Source organism: Rattus norvegicus, chromosome 7 (genome assembly GCF_021556685.1).
Source record: "Rattus norvegicus strain SHRSP/BbbUtx chromosome 7, alternate assembly SHRSP_T2T, whole genome shotgun sequence".
In the NCBI taxonomy this organism is placed as follows: domain Eukaryota; kingdom Metazoa; phylum Chordata; class Mammalia; order Rodentia; family Muridae; genus Rattus; species Rattus norvegicus.
This window is the reverse complement of record NC_141540.1, coordinates 78237991-78259571: the sequence shown is the minus strand read 5'-3', so window position 1 is coordinate 78259571 and position 21581 is coordinate 78237991. Positions and strand designations below refer to the sequence as shown.

The window sequence follows — 21581 nt, the reverse complement described above, 5'->3', positions numbered from 1 at the left end:
TCCAGAAGCCTTCTCATTGACTACGACTCCCATGGGACCCACGTGCTTCGCTTCTGGTTGTCATAATGACCACCACACGGAAAACATTGACCTAGGGGCTGGCCAGAGCCTCCTGGAGTACAGACCCACAAGGATCTTTCATATCTGCCCAATGATCCAAACAGGGGAGTCAGGCTGGAGAGTTGATGTGGCTCCTGTTTCTTCTTTCTCTGTGTGTCACCTTCGTTCTCTTGTCCTTTCTAATTCCCCATGGACATTAGGCCAGTGGGAGAGAGCCTTCAACTCTGGGGGACTCTTTTCTATAAATACACCAGGGAACTGTAGCCTTATCTTACTTAGGGAGGCTATTAGGCATCATGATGTCCATTCTTTTCTGTTCACACAGTAGCAAGAGATTCCTTCCTCTTCATTAAGTTCTCCTGACGGCATGAGGATATAGGTGTCAATCCTGTCTATTTACTGAATAGTGACTAAACATCAAAGATGCCCCAGGTCACATGACACAGTATAAGAATAGAAAATCTGATCTAGTTGTCACCTGCCCTGCAGAAGGGTCACATAGGCCCCTATAGTTTCTCCTTGCTAGCCAATGGACTCCTCACTTAGCATGTGTTTGACGGACAAGTATTCCATGCCTTTTGTAGACAGACAGACAGTTCCGCTGTGCTGGCCAGAATGGGGAGGGATCCCAGCATACATTTTTAGCATAATCAGCCACTGGCCAGGGATACAGCGGGGGTGGAGGTGGGAAGGATAGATTGGGTCACCCTCCCCTGGGACCACAGCTGCATGAACTTGTCATAACTGTTCATTTCTTCATGACTCTGCTACTTGGAGTGAAATCACAGACTTTCAAAGAAAAATATTAATGAAACTTCTATGACTTATATCCCAGAGCCCAGATTCTTGCTACTTCCTTACCCCACGTAGGATTATTTTTATAGAACTGTCCCTTCTAGGCCCGGAAACAGTATGCCAAATAGATTTTTTAAATTATGAACTATTTTTGGACTCCATGGGGCCTGGACCCATTTGCTAAATGCATTTGTGGCCCCCAGAGGAAGTCTAAAATTGGGGACTTGAGCCTCTTATCCTCCAGCTGCTAGTTAGAGACATGGCCTTGGGTGACTGAAACGGATCCGTTTGCTGCCCTGGTCTAGGAAGCTCTGTGCCTTGTCTGCTGTCACAGTGATTACTGTTAAATGATAGTTTATGGTTTAAAATAAGAATATTTCATGCCTTAAGTTGAACAGACATTTGTTGGGATCAGAATTCCAAGCAACTCCATGTGGTAGGGCTGCAGCAGCCCTGAAACTACTGAGGCCACAGAGCACCCCATTCGTCTCCAGCACTGACCCCTAACATGGCTGTAGTCACCTGTGCTGCAGCAGTCAGCATGTCCATAAAGGCTTTGGCCAAAGCTCTTGACTCCTGACACTCGCACGGTCTCTTTGCTGGGTCAGCCCTGTGGTATGTACAGGCTGGGCAGTGACCCCCCCTCCCCATCTCATGTGAGGTCTGTTCACTAACTCATGGGTCCTTTAAGAGGGCAGGGTCAGTGCACTGCCAGCTGCTGGCCATGTATTAGGTAGTAAGGGGGAATTAGCCACTAGCTGGACAGCAGTTGCTAGAAAGAGGGATGCCATGAAAACTCGACTATTTCCTCTAGCACGGTGTCAGAGTGAGAGTAGTTAGTTTCTCATTTTTACAGCTTCTTTTTCCTTAGATTTTTTCCCCCAAAGACAGTTTTTCACCATAAGATTCTGACTGGCTGAGAATTCACTTGTAGACCAAGCTGTTCTGAGCTCAGAGATCCACCTGTCTCTACCTCCTGAGTGCTGATTATGTTAAACGTTTTATGGCCAATCTCATTGCTGCCTCAGCTTACCTGGGCTTTGTTTCCCTGCTGCCAGTCTCAGTTACCCATGCCTAACTAAAATGGATGTTGCCCGAGGGAAATTCTAACAATGGGCAGCTCAATGACCTTTACTGTGGTACAATAATGGTTCTAGTTTCTTGTAAGTTATTGTTAAACTCCCGAGTTCGCATTATAAATTAAACTTTATCATCCTTATCTGTGTATAAGAAAAACAGCATAGTTATGTATGGGTTTACACACAGGATCTTAGAACATTCCCCATGCAGACAGCAGGGTACTACCAAAATGATGCAGTCTTTGGTGATGTACTTAGCTAAAAGTAATGTCTATGTGCTTTAAGAGAGGGGAAGAATATTGTTAGATGATGCCCTATCTAGATTTTTATCAATAATGCATGTTTTTATGGACATTGATACAAAAACTGAAACTTTGAAAGGAGCCCAAGGCCAATCCTTCCCTAGCCTAAGATCATATACTGTTGAACAAGGTCTCCAATGTCTTAGAAACTGTGGCTTCTGCGCTCACACAGAACAATTCTGAGTCTCATCTCATGCTGTCGGGGACACAAAAGAAAGAACAAGCCTGCAGCTCAGCTGCATTTTTTTTGTGCCAGTTCAGTTTATGAGACAGCCCAGTTAGCTCATGCAGGGAAAGAGGGTGCGGGTGTGGGACCGTCACACAGGAAGTGCAGACCATTCTCCTGGAATTTCTCTATGAGCAGTGGCTCTGCACAATTATTCAAATGACATCCACCCGCCACTTAAATTTTCTTTCCATGTCATTTGTAAGTGTGTGCTTATGCAAAGTTCTGTGTACCACCTGTGTTCAGGAGGCCAATGAGACCAAAGAGGGCATTAGATTCCCTGGAACTGGAGTTACAGACAGTTGTGAGCTGCCATTTGGGTGCTGGGAACTGAACCTGCATCCTCTTTTAACTGCCAAGCCATCTCGCCAACCTCTTCTGCAAGCTATGAGTCCCATGTCTATACCACAAGCTATAGGAGAGAATACTATTTGGTTCAGAAAAATATGGTGTAGGAATATTACACAGCTCCCCGTCTTCCCTCTGTCGTGTCTAACTCCTCCCTTGATGCATTTCTGTTCAATCTGCCTGGATACAGATGTTGGTTTGGGTGATCTCCTGTCACCATCCACCAGTTTTGCTGAAGGGAAGTTCTGAAGCAACACGGGTCCCTCAGGTTTCTGCTGAGTCATGCCCCCCCCACCCCCTAAAGATCAACCTAGAGATGAATTTGTGGATTTCAACCATCAGTCAGATGCAGGCATCTAAAACAGGTCAGGTCACGTCTCTCCATTTACCCATCGTGTTTGTGATTTTCTTCCTGATGTTTTTCTAGCTGTGTTTTTGTAATTGAAACAGAAGAGTCAATGTCATGTTCAGTAGACAGGGTTAGTTAGGCTCCCCACATGAGGCAGACGTTTTAATCACCCTGCTCTCTTCTGGGGACTGCCGAGGGTTCTGTGTTCTTCACAGCAGCAAGCTAGACTTTGGCTGCTAGTACCTTGTAAATTCCATTTTAGGAGACCTCGGTACAGCTTAGATTGAGACTTCTCCTCCAAAGTTAGCCAGGCTGTCTAGGGTAAGTTATGGGCTTTTCCCTGGAAAATCTAATTCTGGGAGCTGAGGAATGAAGCTATGGAGTTTTCGAAACCTTTTGGGGAATCACAGAAGAGCAAGGTTTCCGCCTTCCCTCCACAGACACAGAAAGGGAGGAAGGGAGGTCGTGCCCTCTGAGAGAATATCTTCTGAGCAGATGGCATTGCCTTTAGTGGAGGTGTGGTGGGGTTTTTGTTCATTTTGAATTGTGATTTCTTTTTTGTTGGAAAGCTGGTTTCACAGGTCAGGTTTTTGGGTCTGGTTCTCTGTTGATAATTTGCTATCTTCTTGTGTATTTGTTGTTTCCCATCGACGACCAGAATCTACACTTCTCTTTTCTTTTCTTTTTTCCTCCCCCTGGAAGATTGGGTATGGCCCAAAATAAGTTTAAAATAATTCCACACTGCCCTTCATGAAGTAAACTATTAAAATCAGATGCCAGTGTTTAAAGGAACACCTGAGGAATGTTTGTTTACCCGAGGAAAGGAGGAACTGAGCAAAGGTCCTTAAGAATTTGGTAAATTGTCTGGGGTGGAGAGACTCGAGGAAGGAGATGACACAGATTTTTACAGCTGTGGGCAAGCAGAGGGAACACAGACCTTATTCCCAGAGGGGTGTGGAGCCCTGTAAGATTTGGAGGAGGTAGGCATGTGGCACACAGAGCATTTCAAATTTGAGACCAATTTCTGCTTCTACACCCTGTCTCAAAATGCAAAGCAAACAAGTGACCTAGCAAAGGTGGGAATGGGCATGGTTTGTGTCTGGTAAGGTCGCTCGGTTCTGCGTGAAGAAGCTTGGAACTGGGATAAGAAGGAAAGAAGGGTGAAAAGTGGGGCTGAGGCAAGGCAAGGTGTCAGACACCGGGAAGGACCCACCGGCATCTCGCTGGGGTGGTGATGAACGTGGGAGGCAGAGTGGACTTGAGATTTTGGTTAGAGAATCAATGTCCCATGCCAAAGGCATTAAAGCAAAAGGAATCACAGGAGACCTCTGTGCCTTGGAGCCACTGGAGGGTACTGAGATGGAGGAGACTTGGATGTGAGAAAGATACCAGGATTTGGACAGGACCCAGGAGCAGCAGTCCTGGTTTACCCTGAGCTTTCAGGGTGCAGCCTTGAACTGGGCATGAAGGCCACATGCAGGCCTTCCAGGAGAAGGTCAGTCTTCTCCTGGGTTGATTCCATCCCATTGTCTAAGGTCTGATGTCAGCGTCGTCAGGTGCATTGGCTTTGGAGACTGAGCGGGTCTTTGGCTGTAAGCTCTGTGTACTGATGGCTCCCTGGACTCCTTCTAACACCGGACTTCTAGGTTCTCAGCTAGCTGCTTGTCTGCTACAGATGATGAATAAGACATTTCGGGGTTGCCATATACCCAGTTGAGTGACCATGTCCATGACCCCCAACTCACCCCAAAGCCGTATTTCTGCATTTTTCCAATTCTGTGTCAGTCCTTGGAGCTACCGAAGCCAAACAGTTGGCATCAGGCTGACTTCTGTTTTTTGTTTGGTTGTTTTGGTTTGGTTTGGTTTTTCTCCTACAACTCAGGGATTCTACCATGAAGCTTTGCCTGAAATCAAGCCGCATGTCCCCTCCACGGCCGTGACTGTCACCGTCACTAGCACCTGTCACTGTTACCGCCTGTGCCTAGATCACTGCAGGGCCTCCCTGGCTGTCTCTCCTAGTTTTCCTCCTTAGCTTATCTCGGCCCAGCAGCATCAGCAGTGCTGATGGAAACCAGCTATTCCTCACCTCTGCAGCTCATCGCCAAATCCTTAGTCTCCTCTGGGATCCTCAGATGATCTGATCCCTTGTGACCCCACTGGCCCCATTTCTTACCCTCATGCTCTCTACTCTGTCACATTCTGGGTCATGCTAACTACGCCCCAAGTTCAGAAAAATTCAGTCGGCTGCTCTCATCCTCCCACACTATCTCAGTGAGGCCAATTCTAACTCCTCGTCCTCTCGACCCTCCCCTCTCTACCTTCTCCGTGACACGTGAACACCCGACATTCTGCTGGCTGTTCTTGTCCCCTTTATGTCTCTTGCCACTGACTATAAACTCCATAAAAGGGAGGGTCTTTGCATGCTTGTCCCCTGGTGGATCCCTAGAACTCCTGGCTCTCCCAACAGACCTTTAGTGTCTATTTGTGGCACAAAGGTGTTACAACAGGAGACCATCTGCTCTCTCCATCTACTTCCTTCTAAAAAATTATGAAACTGTTATAATTTCTGCATATGCCTTGTTCGTAACCGGATAGGGCACTGTGAAAACGCTGGACCGCAGTCCAGATTCAAATGCTGGCTTCTCTGCGAGCTGTGTGGCTTGGGTCATGTCAATTAGTCTTCCTGAGTCTTAATCTCCTTGCTAATAAAATGGGGAAGGCCTTCCCTGCCCATTCCACAGCGCTAGGGTGGAGATTCCTCAGAGTACTTTGTATATGAAGGACCATCTTCTTGGCCTTTTGTTTTGCTAAAATACAACATCTGGGACTGTGTTCATACAGGAAGGATGTTCACCGTTTTAGAGGTAGAAAGACCATGATTTGGTATGGCTATCTGAAGTCTGGTGAGGGCCTTTGGATCATATCACAACATGGTAGGAGCATGTATGACAGAGAGAGGTCACATGGCAAGATAGGAAACAGGAATCTGGGAAGAGCAGGCTGTAATAACCCATTCTCTCAGGATCTAATCCATGGGACTTGCCTCTCTTTCAAGACAGCAGCACTGCATCATTTGTGATGCAGAAACCCCATAACTTTCTACCAAGCCAAGACTCTTAATGGCTCTTACACTTCAGTGCCACTGGGAAGCAAACTTGCGACACACCAGTCTTTGGGGGTTACCATGACAACCATTCCTAACTCAATACTATAACTTTGTAATATGTGACTACCTCAGTGAATTCTCACGTCAAGTCAGTGAAATGTGAACTTGGGCTATTGAATTCATTTCAATTAAATGATTGGCTCAACAATTAAACAACAGAGCTGGCCTTCAAACCAAGCATTTTCTTTAAAACATAAAATAAAAATAAATAAATATAAATAAATAAATAAATAAATAAATAAATAAATAAAATAAATCTTGTTTTATTTATGCGTGTATATGTGCATGCATGTGAAGTTGCCCATGACAGATCTCCTAGAAAAAGTTATAGGGGATGGGGAGCCTCCCCAGGGTGGGAATGTGGAGCTAGGAAACTGAACTCAGGTTCTCTGAAAGAGTAATACACGCTTTTTCCTGATAAACTATCTCTCTGGTCCCTGAACCCAAGCACTTTGTCTTGGTCCTGAGAGGTTGTCCCATTCTGTTCAAAATCGGTTAACGACTGAAGCAATGAAAACAATTTGACCCAAGATGAAACTTTTGCCTCCGCACTGGTCTTCTCCCGCCTGCTGATTAATATAGTATTTCTCAGTGTTATTTTCTCTGCCCTTCTTTTGACTCAAAGAGGCACAGGGTCCTGTTTTCCAAAAGAAAGTCTTCAGGTCTTCCTCCTCTATTCCTGGTGAACAAAAGCCTGTGAGGGGTCTGGCAAACGCAGCCAGCTTCATCAAGGTCAGACGTCAGTCAGTCCTCAGTCACATATTGGTTGACAACTACAGAAACAGATATGGGACTAAGCTGCAAATACCCAATTCCCAAACTACTGAGCTTATGCTCTTGTTTGTGGTCTTTCTGTGCTAATGAGTTTGTGAACGTAGTTTAATTAGTGTTTACTGAAAAATAGCTTCGCACAGATCAGCCTTGTGAGAGACTGAGCCAAAACGTTGAGGCAATGTACAAACCAGCTAATAAGTGAGAAGACTTTGTAAAGTCTGGGGAAGGACATTAAGTTGGTTTTGAAGAAAGAGACCTGTTTCTACAGGAAATGAAATCATTCTTTAAACAGGTAGATTTAAATAGCAACACACATGGGGGGAGGGCGGCAATGGGGGGAGGGTTGGGAGGGGAACACCCATAAGGAAGGGGAGGGGGGAGGGGGATGTTTGCCCGGATACCGGGAAAGGGAATAACACTCGAAATGTATATAAGAAATACTCAAGTTAATAAAAAAATAAAATAAAATAAATAAATAGCAACACACACACACACACTCACACACACACACACACACACACACACACACACACATGCATGCACGCACGTATGCATGTACGCACACCCTGCCCCCTTCCTTGGGCCCTGAATGATTGGCATATAACAAAACCATAATGGTGGCAATCTCATTAGAAACTGTGGTGCAATCTGACTGGATACCAAACAAAAGAACTGAAGTCTACAGAGCTCTAAAAGGGAAACTTGAAATCATTGCAGATTTCATTTCATGTCTTTGACTCTCTGCAAGCCTATGCATTATGTATCCGCTTTTGTTTCTGAAGTTTGGCCTCAGGCAAATTGCCAACACAGCAACCAAATGAGGGTTTTAAAATTCTGATAAACCAGTCTATTTGGGGAGGATTTTTACTTCCAGAAGAGGGAAGTGACATTATTGGAACACTCAGTTTATAAATTCGACCTGGGCTTCATTTGTAAGTTAATTTTTCTCTGTATAAGTAGATTTTGCTCCACTTCACATTTATGCAGATCTCCGAGAACTAGGCCTCCTTGCAGCTGCCATTGCTCATGCTAATAGAAGGAAAGTCCTCCCCAACCTACCCCTCAGAGGTTGCCTGCTCGTGAGTCAGGTCCTGTCCTCAATGCAGAACTCAGATTTTAAAATGTACCATCGCTAGATGGGGAGGGAGATGGGCTCTGGTGTTCTGCACAGTAGGGGTCATCATTAGCGATAGCGTATTGTGTTTCCACATAGCTAGGAAGGGGGCTTTTGAATGTTCTCGTCACAGTGAAATGGTGAATTTTGAGGTGATGCATATGCTAATTAGCCCGATTAGATCATCACTCTGGTCGTGTGTTATAAAAACTGTCCCCACCAGCGTGGACCCAGTTATTCAGGGTCCCGAAGAGACTTTCTACCTGTGGGCCAAAATGGGGGTGAAGAGAAGAAGGAGACCAAGCAAGAGTCTATTGTCAAGGTCTCGTTTATTGGGATGAACGTTACAGCTTTTAAGGCTTTCAGGTAGGGGGAGTGACCTTTGTGAAATATGAAGGAGGGGGAGATGAGGGTATAGGCAGTGATAGCTGGAGGCAAAGAGGTCAGGCGATGAGGTCAGGTGGTGGAGACACCGGGTGTAGACTGAGGAGATAACTGGTATCTGTTCGAGCTGAGGCATCCCTTGAATGTTATCTTCCTGTGCTGTAAATTCATGGGAGAGGCTTTGTCCAACAATCTTAAGACTTATGGCAGTCATCTTAGGGGTGAGTATCTGTGGCCAAACAGCCCAGAGTCACCTAGTCACTTAGAGCCATGCAGTTCAAAAAGCGGCTAGGCCCAAATCCAATATGGCTCTGTACAAAAAACATCATATTGTAATTGACAAAAGTGCAACTATTATGTCAATTTTGAAGAAAATAAAACTTGAGAAGGTCAAAACCAACCAATCGGGCAGTTGTGAGCTCAAATGCTGCCCTGTAGGAATTTCTTGAGTGAGGGAATCTCATCTTCCAAGACCAGCCTGCACGTCCCTCTAGTCCTTAGTCACTGTCTATAGCTGCCACTTGTTCCTTTGGCCTGTCTTACTTAGTTCACTGTGTGCCCTGTGGGATGGGCCCTGGAGAGACAAAGCCTAACTGCCATTAAGATCTGCCTGCAGGGCGGATAGCAGCTCAAGAGACAGCCGGAAACTGTAAAATATCCCAGAGTGAAAAAGGAAGTCAGAAATGCAAAGGCAGAGCCCTTTCTGTGTGAAGGGGTGTGTCTTGGCTGTGACGGGTTGTGTCTGACTATGTGATGGGTTGTGTCTTTGACTGTGTTAAGGCATGTATCCTGACTGTGTGAAGGGGTGTGTCCTGGCTGTGAAGGGGTGTGTCCTGACTGTGTGAAGGGGTGGTGTTGACTGTCACTCCAGGCCACCTAGAGTCATTTGAAAAGAATTGCCTAAATCAGATTGGCCTGTGAACATGTATCTTTGGAGCACTGTCCTGATATAGGAGACCCTTGACCTCTGTGGGCAGCACCATTCTCTAAGCAGATGGTTTGAGCCTTCCAGAAAGTCAGCAAGCAGTAGTCCTTCATGGTTTCTGCTTCAAGTTCCTGCTTACGTTCCTTCCCTGGCTTCTGTCAATAATGAACTGTGATCAAATCTGTTGAGCTGAAACAAATCTGTTCCTTCCCTAAGTTGACTTTTTGCTACAGAGTTGTATCACAATCACAGAAAGGAAAGTAGAACATTACACAATGTCCCTGAGAGCAATGTCCTGTGATGGCACCCCCCACAAGTGTCCCTCCTCCCTGCAATACTCCACTGTGCTCACTTTCAACTCTTCTGACCCCATGTGACCCTCACTGCCACCAGCACCCTGTGCTCCTATGGCTAAGTGTCCTAAGGGAAAGGTCCTATCTTCCTCTTTGTATCGACATCTCCAGACATCTGAGAATAGCTGAATGAACGCTAAATGACTGTGCGAATGGAAGCCAGTATTTACAGCTATGCCCCCACCCCATCGACCTTCCATCCCTGTACCATGTTAGGAAACTAGCAACACAAACGTGCGCAGTTCTGTTTTACAAATGGAAGCGTGGGGCTAGGTAGACGGCTCAGCAGCTGAGAGCACTCACTGTGCAATCGTGAGGCCCAGTTCAGATCCAGGCATCCATGTCATCAGCTCATACCCAGTGCAGATCTGTAATCCCAGCTCAGAGGGAGGCAGAGACAGAAGGATGCCTGGAAATTGCTCCCTGGTTTCCAGGCTAGCCAAGAAAACCTGAACTCCAGATCCAGGGGAGACCCTTTCTCAAAGACATAGGTGAAGAGTAATGGCAAGGAGCATGTGATTGCTTTTGGGCCTCCATGTATGTGCATAGACACACATATTCAAACATACATGTATACATAGTTGCCAGGCTATGTGTCTGCCTCATTGTTGGGTGCCCAGGCACCACGAGACAGTCGCTCAAGGGAGTCAGAACACAGTCTATAATGGGGGTCCTGGTCTGTGTTTTCCTGGGTAAGAGATAATGGGATCTGGGATGGGTGCTGTGGCTCTTGGCATCCTGTGTATCCAGACACTGCCGAGGACCATAGGGAACTAGGAACAGGAGTCTGTGTATCAAGGCTTTCCCTGTGCAACAGGCAGGAAGGAGATAGCTGAGCCCAGGACAGGGGTGGAATCCAGTTTGGTTTCGAGTAAGTGCTGAGGGGCTGGAAGAGGAAGAGTCTCTGGGAGTTTTAGGTGTGGCTCTTTATGATGAAGCCCTTCTAGCCCGATGGCATCCCTTGAGGGAGAAGACAATCCTTGCTTGTCCAGACTGCTTTATCTGATGGTGGATATGAATGCATACACGCTACTCAGGGTGAACCAGGGAGGAAATACCTTTTGCAGAAAGGAATACCCAGGAAGGAAGCTCATTGGCTGAACACTCACAGCCTGTCTAGATACCTCACTAGCATGGAGAACTCCAGGTCTTCATGCTATATGACTGATCATCACAGTCCTCTCAGCGGGGTGTCATGGTTACATGTTTCAGATCAGGTAGTTTGTCTGGGACCTGGCTCCATGCCTGCCATTCTCAATTCTGAGATTTTCTGGGGTTTGGGCCTGCACAACCTTGCCAGTTCTTCTGTCTGATTATATGGTCCACTTAACCCATACATATTCAAACATACATGTACACATAAGTGAACATTCATAGAAAAACATTGAAAAGTACCAACCTCCTTAATTTATGATAAGGATAAATCCTGCTAAACCCATGTAAATTGTAATATTGTGATTTGCACTGAAAATGCATCAAATACAGTTCACCTACCTAGCATCCCAGCCCACTGTGGAGCAGAGCTCTCCACTGTAGGTCAGATCTGCACATCAGATCCCACAAGGAAACATGGAGGAAGTGAGACAACAGGTAAAAGGTTTCTGAACACTAAAAATTAACTCATGGGCTGAGAAGTTTGCTCAGGGGCTGAGGAGATGGCCCAGGAGCTGAGGAGACGGCCCAGGGGCTGAGGAGCTGAGGAGACAGCTCAGGCATTAAGAATACTTGCTGCTCTTGAAGAGGATCCCAGTGGTTCCCAGCGCCCACATGTCAGCTCACAACTGTCCATATTTCCACTTTCTGGGGATTCAGTACCCTCTTCTGACCACAGATCCTAGACACACATAGGTACATTACACACATGATATACATTATTCAAGTAAAGCTCTCAAGCACATAAGTAAATCTAAAAATAATTTTTGATGAACTCAAAATCAAACACATAATAAATCTGAGATATTTCTGGTGGAGCTTGCTTGAGTTGCATCATAGGACTTCCCTGTAGCATTGGCTCTGAAGGCATGATGTACACTTTGTAGCATACACCACACATGCTGCTGTATCACACATGGCCAAGGAAGGCTGCCTGAAACTGCTCAGCCTAGATTCAAGACTACTTTATGTTATAAACTGCAAGACGTCTACTCTGTATGCAAAGGTTTCCACTCTGGTGAAAACAGGATGGTTTGACCACAGAGAACAAAGATGTTTCATTTTCCCTTCTGCTGTCCTTCCTCATATCCATCTGGAATCAGTGTATCTCTGGATTAGATTGTGTGAGACAAACAAGCATAGCCATCTTATTAGACAATTTTGCTGTTGCCTCTAACACAGGGAAAGTGTATATGTTTATAAAAGAATTGTTTTAAAATAATTTCTGGTTTATTGTCAGCAAATGTTTCATTTGTGTATCTGTTTTATATCCTTGTGACCCAGGGTTACATAAAATTTTCTTGAGCAAGAAGAGTCACAAGTGGAAGCCTTGCTGAACCATGTCTGTGTCTGCCTCCTGGCCATGCAGCCCAGAGCTGAGGCTTGGCTGCTGCCAAGCATTTAAAAGAAACAAATGTCCCTGACCTGGACAAAGACCAAAACACAGCTCCTATGGGATAAATGTCACTTCTGTGACACTGTTAAGTTGAAAACGTAGTTAATCTGGGAACTAGATATTGATCATATACCGAGATAAGTCCATACACATAATCCAGAACATACACAAAAATACTAGCTGTGTTTATCTCAGTGGTTGGGATTCGGAAGATGCTAGGATTTTCTGGATGAGTCACTGCAGTATTTTGCTGTTTGATTGTGAACATATGCTACCATTAGGATAAGAACATACAAGGTTATGTGCAGTTTAAGAAGTTAGCTTTGACCTGTTCCTGAAGCCATAGAACGTGAGCAACTCTCTGAAGCATCATCTTTACCATCTAAACCCAAAGTGGGCAGTGATTCCCTCAGGATGTAGCTAACTAGAGTAGCCTGGCAGGGGTTCACGGTGTGCCCACTGCCCTGCTTCCTGCACTTATGGAATCCAGTTCCATGAGCCACACTTTATGTGGAAGCAAAGTGACAATGAAACATGCTAAAATTCTCTCTCTCTCTCTCTCTCTCTCTCTCTCTCTCTCTCTCTCCCTCTCTCTGTCTTGCTCTCTCCCTCCCTCCCTCCCTCCCTTCCTGTCCCCATCCCTACCTCCTTGATCCCTCCCTCCCTACCCCCATCTCCCATTCATTTAGTTATACTTATAGGATTCAAAATTAGACTCTTAGTTTTCTTTTTTTTTTGGAGCTGGGGACCGAACCCAGGGCCTTGCACTTCCTAGGCAAGCGCTCTACCACTGAGCTAAATCTCCAACCCCGACTCTTAGTTTTCTTAAAGGCACATTTGATCTCTTGCAAATAAGCCAAAAACAAATCATCTACCTCCCTTCTATCTGGCCATTCACCTACCCACCTGACTACCCATCCATGCATGCATGCATGCATCCATCCATCCATGCATGCATCCATCCATCCATCCATCCATCCATCCATCCATCCATCCATCCATCCATATCTTGCTTTCTGGCTGGTCTGGTTAGCAACATGGCTTTTCTGCATCTCTGACTGGCCTGGTTTACCATCGTTTTGATTAGCTATTGGGCTAGTAGAAAGTTTGTTAGCTTTTCCCTCTTCTCAAGAAATAATACCATATGATCACATGACCCTGAAGAACAGCTCCGAAAACCTAGGTATTTTCTTTTCTCTCTGCAGTTGAGTTCTTGCTACCAGAATGGGGAAACAGAACAGCAAGCTGCGCCCTGAAGTCATGCAGGACTTACTGGAAAGCACAGACTTCACAGAGCATGAGATCCAGGAGTGGTACAAAGGCTTCTTGAGAGACTGCCCCAGCGGACATTTGTCAATGGAAGAGTTTAAGAAAATATACGGGAACTTTTTCCCTTATGGGGATGCTTCCAAATTCGCAGAGCACGTCTTCCGCACCTTCGATGCAAATGGAGATGGGACGATAGACTTTAGAGAGTTCATCATAGCCCTGAGTGTGACATCAAGGGGCAAGCTGGAGCAGAAGCTGAAGTGGGCCTTCAGCATGTATGACCTGGATGGCAACGGCTACATCAGCAAGGCAGAAATGCTGGAGATTGTGCAGGTAAGGACCCTGGCCTGTTAGAGAGAGAAGCATGAGTGTTACAAGAGAGGCCCAGAAGGCATGTGGGAGAACATAGGACTAAGAGTGTTAACCTGGGTGTTACCAGAACAGTTAGTTTGACCCACTTGGTAGTTTTTTTAAAGTTTGAATTCACATGCACAGAAATTGTGTAAAAACCTACATCGGTTGGAATCTCTTGGAAACTCAGGAGCTCAGCTCTACTGCCTGCTCATTCTTACCTGGTAGCATTGTCCATACACTGGGGTGATTCTCACACTGCAGAGAGACAGGGCTCTTGTGTTGGCCACCTTTGTTTCATTCTTCCCATTGATCGATGTAAAAACATGCTCAGACGTGAAGTCTGGGGTCATGTCTTTGAAGTTGTGTTAGAAATGAAGCCCTGGCTTGGGTGCCCACCTGTATTTTTCAGGGACCATCTCTTGGTCAGGAGTCAACACAAGAGTGTCTTCTGTAAAATGGAGCGGCATGCCATGGGGTTGTTTTAAGATTATACATAACTCTCCATGTTAAATGCTGTCTTGTTTACTGTTCTGTTTCTGTGAAGAGACACCATGACCGAGGCAACTCTTTCAAAAGGAAGGCATTTAATTAGGGGCTTGCTTACAATTTTGAGAGGTTAGTCCATGACCATCATGGTAGGAAGCAGACAGGCATGGACCTGGAGCAGTAGCTGAGAGCTTTATATCCTGACCCACAGGCAGACCGGAGAGAGAGAGAGAGAGAGAGAGAGAGAGAGAGAGAGAGAGAGAGAGAGAGAGAGAGAGAGAGACAGACAGACAGACAGACAGACTAGACATGGTGTGAGCTTTTAAACCATCAGAACCACCCAAGTGACACAATATTCCAACAAGACCACACCTCCTCTAAACCTTTCTAAATAGCTCCCCTAACTATGGACCAAGATTTTAATCATATAAGCCTGTGGGTACCATTTTCACTCAAAGTACCACAAGTGCCTAGCCCAGGGACAACCACAGAAAAGATAATTATCACTAATTTACATCATTGTGGACTGTTGAACAAAAGTAGGTTCTGGACTTGAAGCTTCGTCTCTTCCGGGATGCAAATATAGAGGGCTTCATCATTTTACTAGGAGACTGTGTTTGGCCTCCCGGAGCCACTCACTCTGAGTAACTTCACTAAAGAAAACAGGATAGAGTGGTGCTGGTGGCTATGGCAGCTTGCTAAGCAGTAGGTGGGATCCAGAGACAAACCTAAGGAGATTCTGGCCTTAGGAGAGGTTGGGAGGGCTTCAGCTGAAGGCATTATTAAGGACTAGGTGGGTGACAGAGCCAACAAGAGCTGGCTGCCATGTGAGGTCTAGGCTAGTAAGGGAAGCTCAGTACAGAAGTACCTGTCAGCAAGGAGTCAAGGGAGTGGGTTTTGGCTTCTTGGAGGGCTCAGCTCAGAAGTCAAATTCATCGGAGAACATTTGAGCAGATGCCCTACTGAGATAGAGCTGCTGCCCTGAAAAAATGGTGCTGTGCTGGATGGGAGGGGTAAAACAAGGAGATGAAAAAACTCAGCTGTTGGTAGGAATGGGGCTGGGGTAGAGAGCAACTAGCTTGCAGAGAGCCTCAGGGAACAAGACACTGGAAACCAAACAGAGCTAAAAAGACTACTATAGGGCTGTGACTAAACCGTGGATGGAGGATGGAGCCTACATGCGCAGTTAAAGGGACAGTATAACTGTACCTTTTGGGCTACTCTATTGGGTTCTTATATTTACCACCCTTCTCCACCCTTATTTTACCCTAATCCCTTCTAAACGCCCCCCAACACTAGGTAGGAGAGAAAGAAAGTTAGAGGGGTAAGGGGGTATAGACCTCTTTAGACCACCTCTTGCTAATGAGGAGTATGGTTTATAGGAGTTGGTGCTGATGCCAAGGTCTTGTTCCCCAATTGGTTCTTGATCCATCAATAAAGATGCTATCGGAGAATGAGCTAAGCAGAATAGGCAGGGCTTTTGGGTCCCCACAGGCAAGCTAACAGACGAAGGGGAGAGAGAAGGATTTTTGCCATGCTTTGGAGGGAGAAAAAGTGACTAGCCATGTGAGATCTCAGGCAGTGACCATGGGCCATTTCCCCAGGCAGGAGATTAGAAACACAACTAAAGCTGAGGGCAGTTTTGGGTGCTGGACAAGGAGAAGGTAACTAAGCAACTAGAGCTGAGGGTAGATTTAGGGTGCGGAGCTGAGAGTATTGGAAAGGGGAGGCCAACCGTGGGAGATTAGAAGCACCAAACAATTGATCCATAAGGCAGGTTAAAAATTAAGTTAATACGTGTATTGTTTTTTGATCTGTGGATCCAAGGGAACCTGGGCGGGGGTTGGTAGCATGGTCTGCCCAGATTTTAAAGTGGGGTAGCAAAAACTGCACACTACAGAGTTCTTTGGGGGTAATTCCAATCTTCATTATCAGGATATCTAATTTCTTCTTCTTCTCTCTTTGCTCACAACCACTTGACAAACTGCAACAGCACCAATGGCAGCAGGGGGAGCCGCCACTGCCCCAGGCCCTCTCAGGGCTGTCACAACAAAAGTCCCCAGAATTACAAATGTAAACTATCTGCAGCTAGCAAAAATAATATCCTTCCAAGAGCAAGGGACAAATCATAGTTAGCAGCTGTGGACAGACAATCTGAAGCAGCCTCATATCCCACACCTAAGATTAAAACAAAAACATAATCACATAACATAACTGTTTTTTTTTGTTGTTGTTGTTGTTAAGAAACCATGATACTACCATTCCCCCTTTTAGTCCAATAAATGGCTTTTTCTCTAACATCAATTAATTATATATATAATAAGAACAATTATGAGAACTATTAGGTAAGAATTATAATGTTCATACCGTTTGTATTTGGCAACCTTGGAGAAAGTATTCTTCTACCTAACCTATCTTGGTGAGTCCAAAATTTTGTACCCAAATCACCTTCTAATCATAACTTGCATTTATCAACATGAAAACCTTTTTAGACCCTAAAACGTTTTCTTAGATCCTGAACAACTTAAGCTTTTATGTCCTCAATCTTTAGTAGGGAAAGCTGTAAGACTATATCTAGTCTTCAACCCCATCAGAGACCTGAGAAGGATAAATGCTGCCTCGGTAAACAGGAAGTGTAGAGAAAGCAGCTTCCAAAACTATAGAAATGATAGAGACTGCTGACTGCCTGGTCAGTCACCCAAGGTTCCTCTGTATTGGTGGGACATTCAATCTTCCAACAACAGACCCAGGATATCCAACAAAATTATCTCTAAAGCAGGAATTTTGAAGGACTGGCCTACCTTGTTTCAGTAGAGTGGGTCAATCAACTGTCCTGCTTATTCACAGTTTAGACAGTGTGCTTTTGTAGTCAAGGAGCAGGTTTCCCCTACCCCCCCCCCCTATCCCCCACCCCTAATCCCCACCCCTTCTAGTGGCTATCTTGCCACAACTGAAGCAAACTCCATGTGGAAATTCTTAGGTGCCCATCATCTTCTTTGACATAGATTGGGGTGCTACCAGGAGCTGATCTCTCTCTCTCTCTCTCTCTCTCTCTCTCTCTCTCTCTCTCTCTCTCTCTCACACACACACACACACACACACACACACACACAGAAGCCTTTTATTATTTTTTTTCTTTTTTCTTTTTTTCGGAGCTGGGGATCGAACCCAGGGCCTTGTGCTTGCTAGGCAAGTGCTCTACCACTGAGCTAAATCCCCAACCCAGCCTTTTATTATTAAAACACCTGAATTGCTATATTTTGCAGATCTCTGAAGTATTTGAGGACCATCTGTCTCAAGATGTGAATAGACAAACATTGCTTGTTTCTAGCTATTTACTTTTTGCTTAACTTTGAAAACATGCTCAGGAAGCTAAATAAAGTTTATTACTATAATTAACTAAACTAGTACCTAAAAAGACTATAAGTTTGATTATTCATAGGTAACTAACTACTAGCTTGCATTTCTCAATTATTCTGAATAGTTTACACTCGAAGCTTTCAAGCTTTACTCCAAACTTTTAACTGAGTTGCATATGGACGGTATCTTAAAAGTTGAAACATGTATACAATGTGCTGTAGCAAATATAACCTTAAATTTCCGCCAATATGCAATAATGCATATCAGTATAAAATATTTGAGACTAGTTGCTGCTATCTTAAAGGAGATATGATCCTTTCACCCTCTCATGCCTATACCCCCTTTATCCTTTTATCCTCTTCCCTCTTCTTCCCCAAACACTAGACGAGAAAGAAAGAAGGATAGAGGGAGAAGGAGAAAGATATCTTTGGTTCTAACTTCCTTTACTTTGTTTCCTAACCATAACCACCAACAACTTGTAACCAACTCCCCTAAACAAGGACAAACATTCATCACCCACAAAATGGCAAAAAACCATCCATCCCAACTCTTGGGAATTGGGACATTGTAATCTTTACATTGGCCAAGTCCTGGGAGAGCTGGCTGTATTATTTGCTGCCCAGTCTCTGTGGGATAGGAAAGCAAAGGGCTTAACTGAAGTCCTGGCTGGAACGGTCTCTGAGGCTGGACCATTTGAGCTAGCTACTTTGAAGTTGTCCTGGATTCAGTTTCTGAGAAAACAGCAGCTGAGGAAGTCTGTGAGGCTGGATCGCCTGGGCTACTTGCTTTGTCTTCATTGGTGTCGGATCTTTTCCCTCTACAAACACACAGACTTTTAAAGGTAATATTGTAGGTACATTTCTACATTAACACATGTATGGACCATGCCAGGTGCACAACTTAGTTGATGATTCTCTGCTCTACGTTTGAGCATGTGAGAAGCCTCTGTCAACTTTATAAGTCCTTCTGGATTGTGTGACCAAACTGTAATATAAACCTCAATCCATGCCATATGAAAGGATGACATGTGACAATAAGTTATGAGCACCAGGCAGCCACCAAGATTAATTGGCTATGTAGAGACATTTATGTATTAGTTGGTAGGAGGTCTTCCCTGGTTAAATCTGATCTTTGTAAGTTTTGATGATAACCGTATCTTTTTGTTCCCAGTAGAAACATAAACCAAACTGTGTCCTCAACGCCGAACTATTACATGCTTCCATTTTGATGGACTCTTCACATCCTTACAGAACATAGGATGACTTAATTCTCAGTTATTTCTATAACCCAGTGCCTCTCAGCTGCTACAGTTCCCTTTTCATCAGCATTAAGAAAATTTAGAGTTAAGAAGCGTTATTTAGTCTATCCCTGGAGGTCTTTACTCTTCCTTTTTGTTTCATGAGCATTTCTTTGAAAGTGTGATTAGATCTTTCTACAATGCTTGTCCTATAGGATTGTGTGGTGTACCTGTGATGGGCTTTGTGTTATGATAAGCAAAAAGTTGCTTCATTTTACTGGAAGCATGTGAGGGGGCATTGTCAGTCTTAATTTATGCAAGTATTCCCATAATTTTCATTATTTGCAACAAATGTGTAATTGTAGAATCAGCTTTTTCAGAATTCAAAGCAGTTTCCCACCGGGGCTCTGAATATGTATCAGTGGTACAGTGTATAGTCGTTAGTTTTCCAAATTCTACAAAATGAAACGCATCCATCTGCCAGATTGCATTTCCTTTGGTACCCTTAGTGTTGCTTCCAGTGGGTAATGGAGTTTGGACTTATACAGAGAATAAGTAGGACTTTTTTCATAATGGTGTTGCCAAGTGATAAAATTCTTTCTTTAGACATTTACTTTTAACATGATTTTTTTCATGAAATTTTGAGACTTCTAACACATTTCCTATTAACAATCACTTTCCTCATTTCCTTGTGCCAATGGACTTAGCAAATCTGCATGAGACTGAATATGAGTAATATAGATTAGACACTTCCTATTTCTGATTGCCCATTGCAGTTGTATAAATAACAATTTCCAAACCATCAGGTTAATTCTGAACCATCAGGAAAAATTCAGCAGTTTCTATATTCAAAACAACTCTTTCTGCATAGTAAGAATCAGTAATTATATTAGGAGATTCAGGAAAATCTAGTAATACCATAAGGTTTGCATACACCCCTGACTTTGGAACTGAGGTACGTGGACTTTGGATTACCTTGTTTATTTTGTCTGACTTAGAGCCTGCCATCCCCACCTCGTTTGCATCAGTATAGAATGTAGGTGCTTCAGGAATTGGTGTCTCCTTTACAATAACTGGGAGAATCCAATTAGTTCTTTTTATAAAATATAGATGCTTGCTTTGGGATATGTGTTGTTAATTTCTCCCAAACAGATACTACGAGCTCTTTGCCAGTCTTCATGGCTTTATCCATAAGGACATAATCTCAGCATTAGTAAAAGGCATCGTGATTTCAGCTGGGCAGGTTCCTGATAACTGACATAGTCTTATTCTACCTTTTATGATTAATTCAGAAACTTTTCTATGGAAGTCTTTAATTTTTTGCTTTGTTTATGTGATAATAAAATATTATCCATAATACTATCTTTCCTTTCCACAAGGAGTCTAGTAGGAGAATGAGTGAAGGCAAAATAACCAAAATACAATGAAGCTTAGGATCAATTTGATCCACATATGTATCTTATAGTCTCTGTTCTACCAGAGTGTTCCGTGTTCCCTCTCTCTCTCTCTCTCTCTCTCTCTCTCTCTCTCTCTCTCTCTCTCTCTCTCCTTCAGTTGTTAACCATCATGGACTGTTTAAGTTCAAATCTCCTTGTAAAGTTTGAAACAAATTACTTAACTCATGAGTAGTTAATCCTCTTATAGGCCATAGCCATTTAACACCTCCCATTAATTTTGAAAATCACCAAGAGTTTGCAAATGATTTCTACAGATCTTTGTGGTTGAATTTTGTTTTTTGTAGGTTAAAGTATTATAGGCACATTTCCTGCCTCTAGAGCCGCTTTTTACTACAAATGGCAGGTGGCACTCGACTACAACTTAAGACTACAATTCCAAAGTTATTTTCATTTTCTTTTTTTATTGGATTTTTAAAATTTACATTTAAAATGTTATCCCCTTTCCCGGTTTCCCATCCATAAACCCCCTATCCAGTCCCCCCTCCCCCTGCTTCTATGAGGGTGTTCCCCCATTCATCCATCCAACCCTTCCAGCCTTCCCACCTCCCAACCCTGACATTCCCCTACACTGGGGCATCGAGCCTTGGCAGGAACAAGGGTTTCTCCCCCCATTGGTGCCCAATAAGGCCATCCTCTGCTACATATGCAGTTGGAGCCATGGGTCTATCCATGTGTACTCTTTGGATGGTGGTTTAGTCCCTGGGATCTCTGGTTGGTTGGTATTGTTGTTTTTATGGGGTTGCAAAGCCCTTCAGCTCCTTCAATCCTTTCTCTAACTCCTCCATTGGGTACCAGAATTTATTATTATTATTATTATTATTATTATTATTATTATTATTATTTATTTATTTAATGTATGAGTGCTCTAACTTCATATACCTACTTGCCAGAAGAGGGCACCAGATCACATTATAGATGGTTATGAGACACCATGTGGTTGCTGGGAATTGAACTCAGGACCTCTGGAAGAGTCACCAGTGCTCTTAACCTGTGAG

General features: G+C 44.2%; 1 protein-coding gene across 14 annotated transcripts in view; it reads left to right on the top strand.

Moving 5' to 3' along the window:
- Ncald (neurocalcin delta) overlaps positions 1-21581 on the top strand; it is a 435285-nt gene that overhangs the window by 390694 nt on the left and 23010 nt on the right. For all 14 annotated transcript variants that reach the window (XM_087558795.1, XM_087558789.1, XM_087558788.1 and 11 more), the window contains 1 exon segment: positions 13629-14025. In XM_087558795.1, coding sequence (XP_087414921.1) covers positions 13648-14025 — 378 coding nt within the window. In that variant the 5' untranslated portion in view covers positions 13629-13647.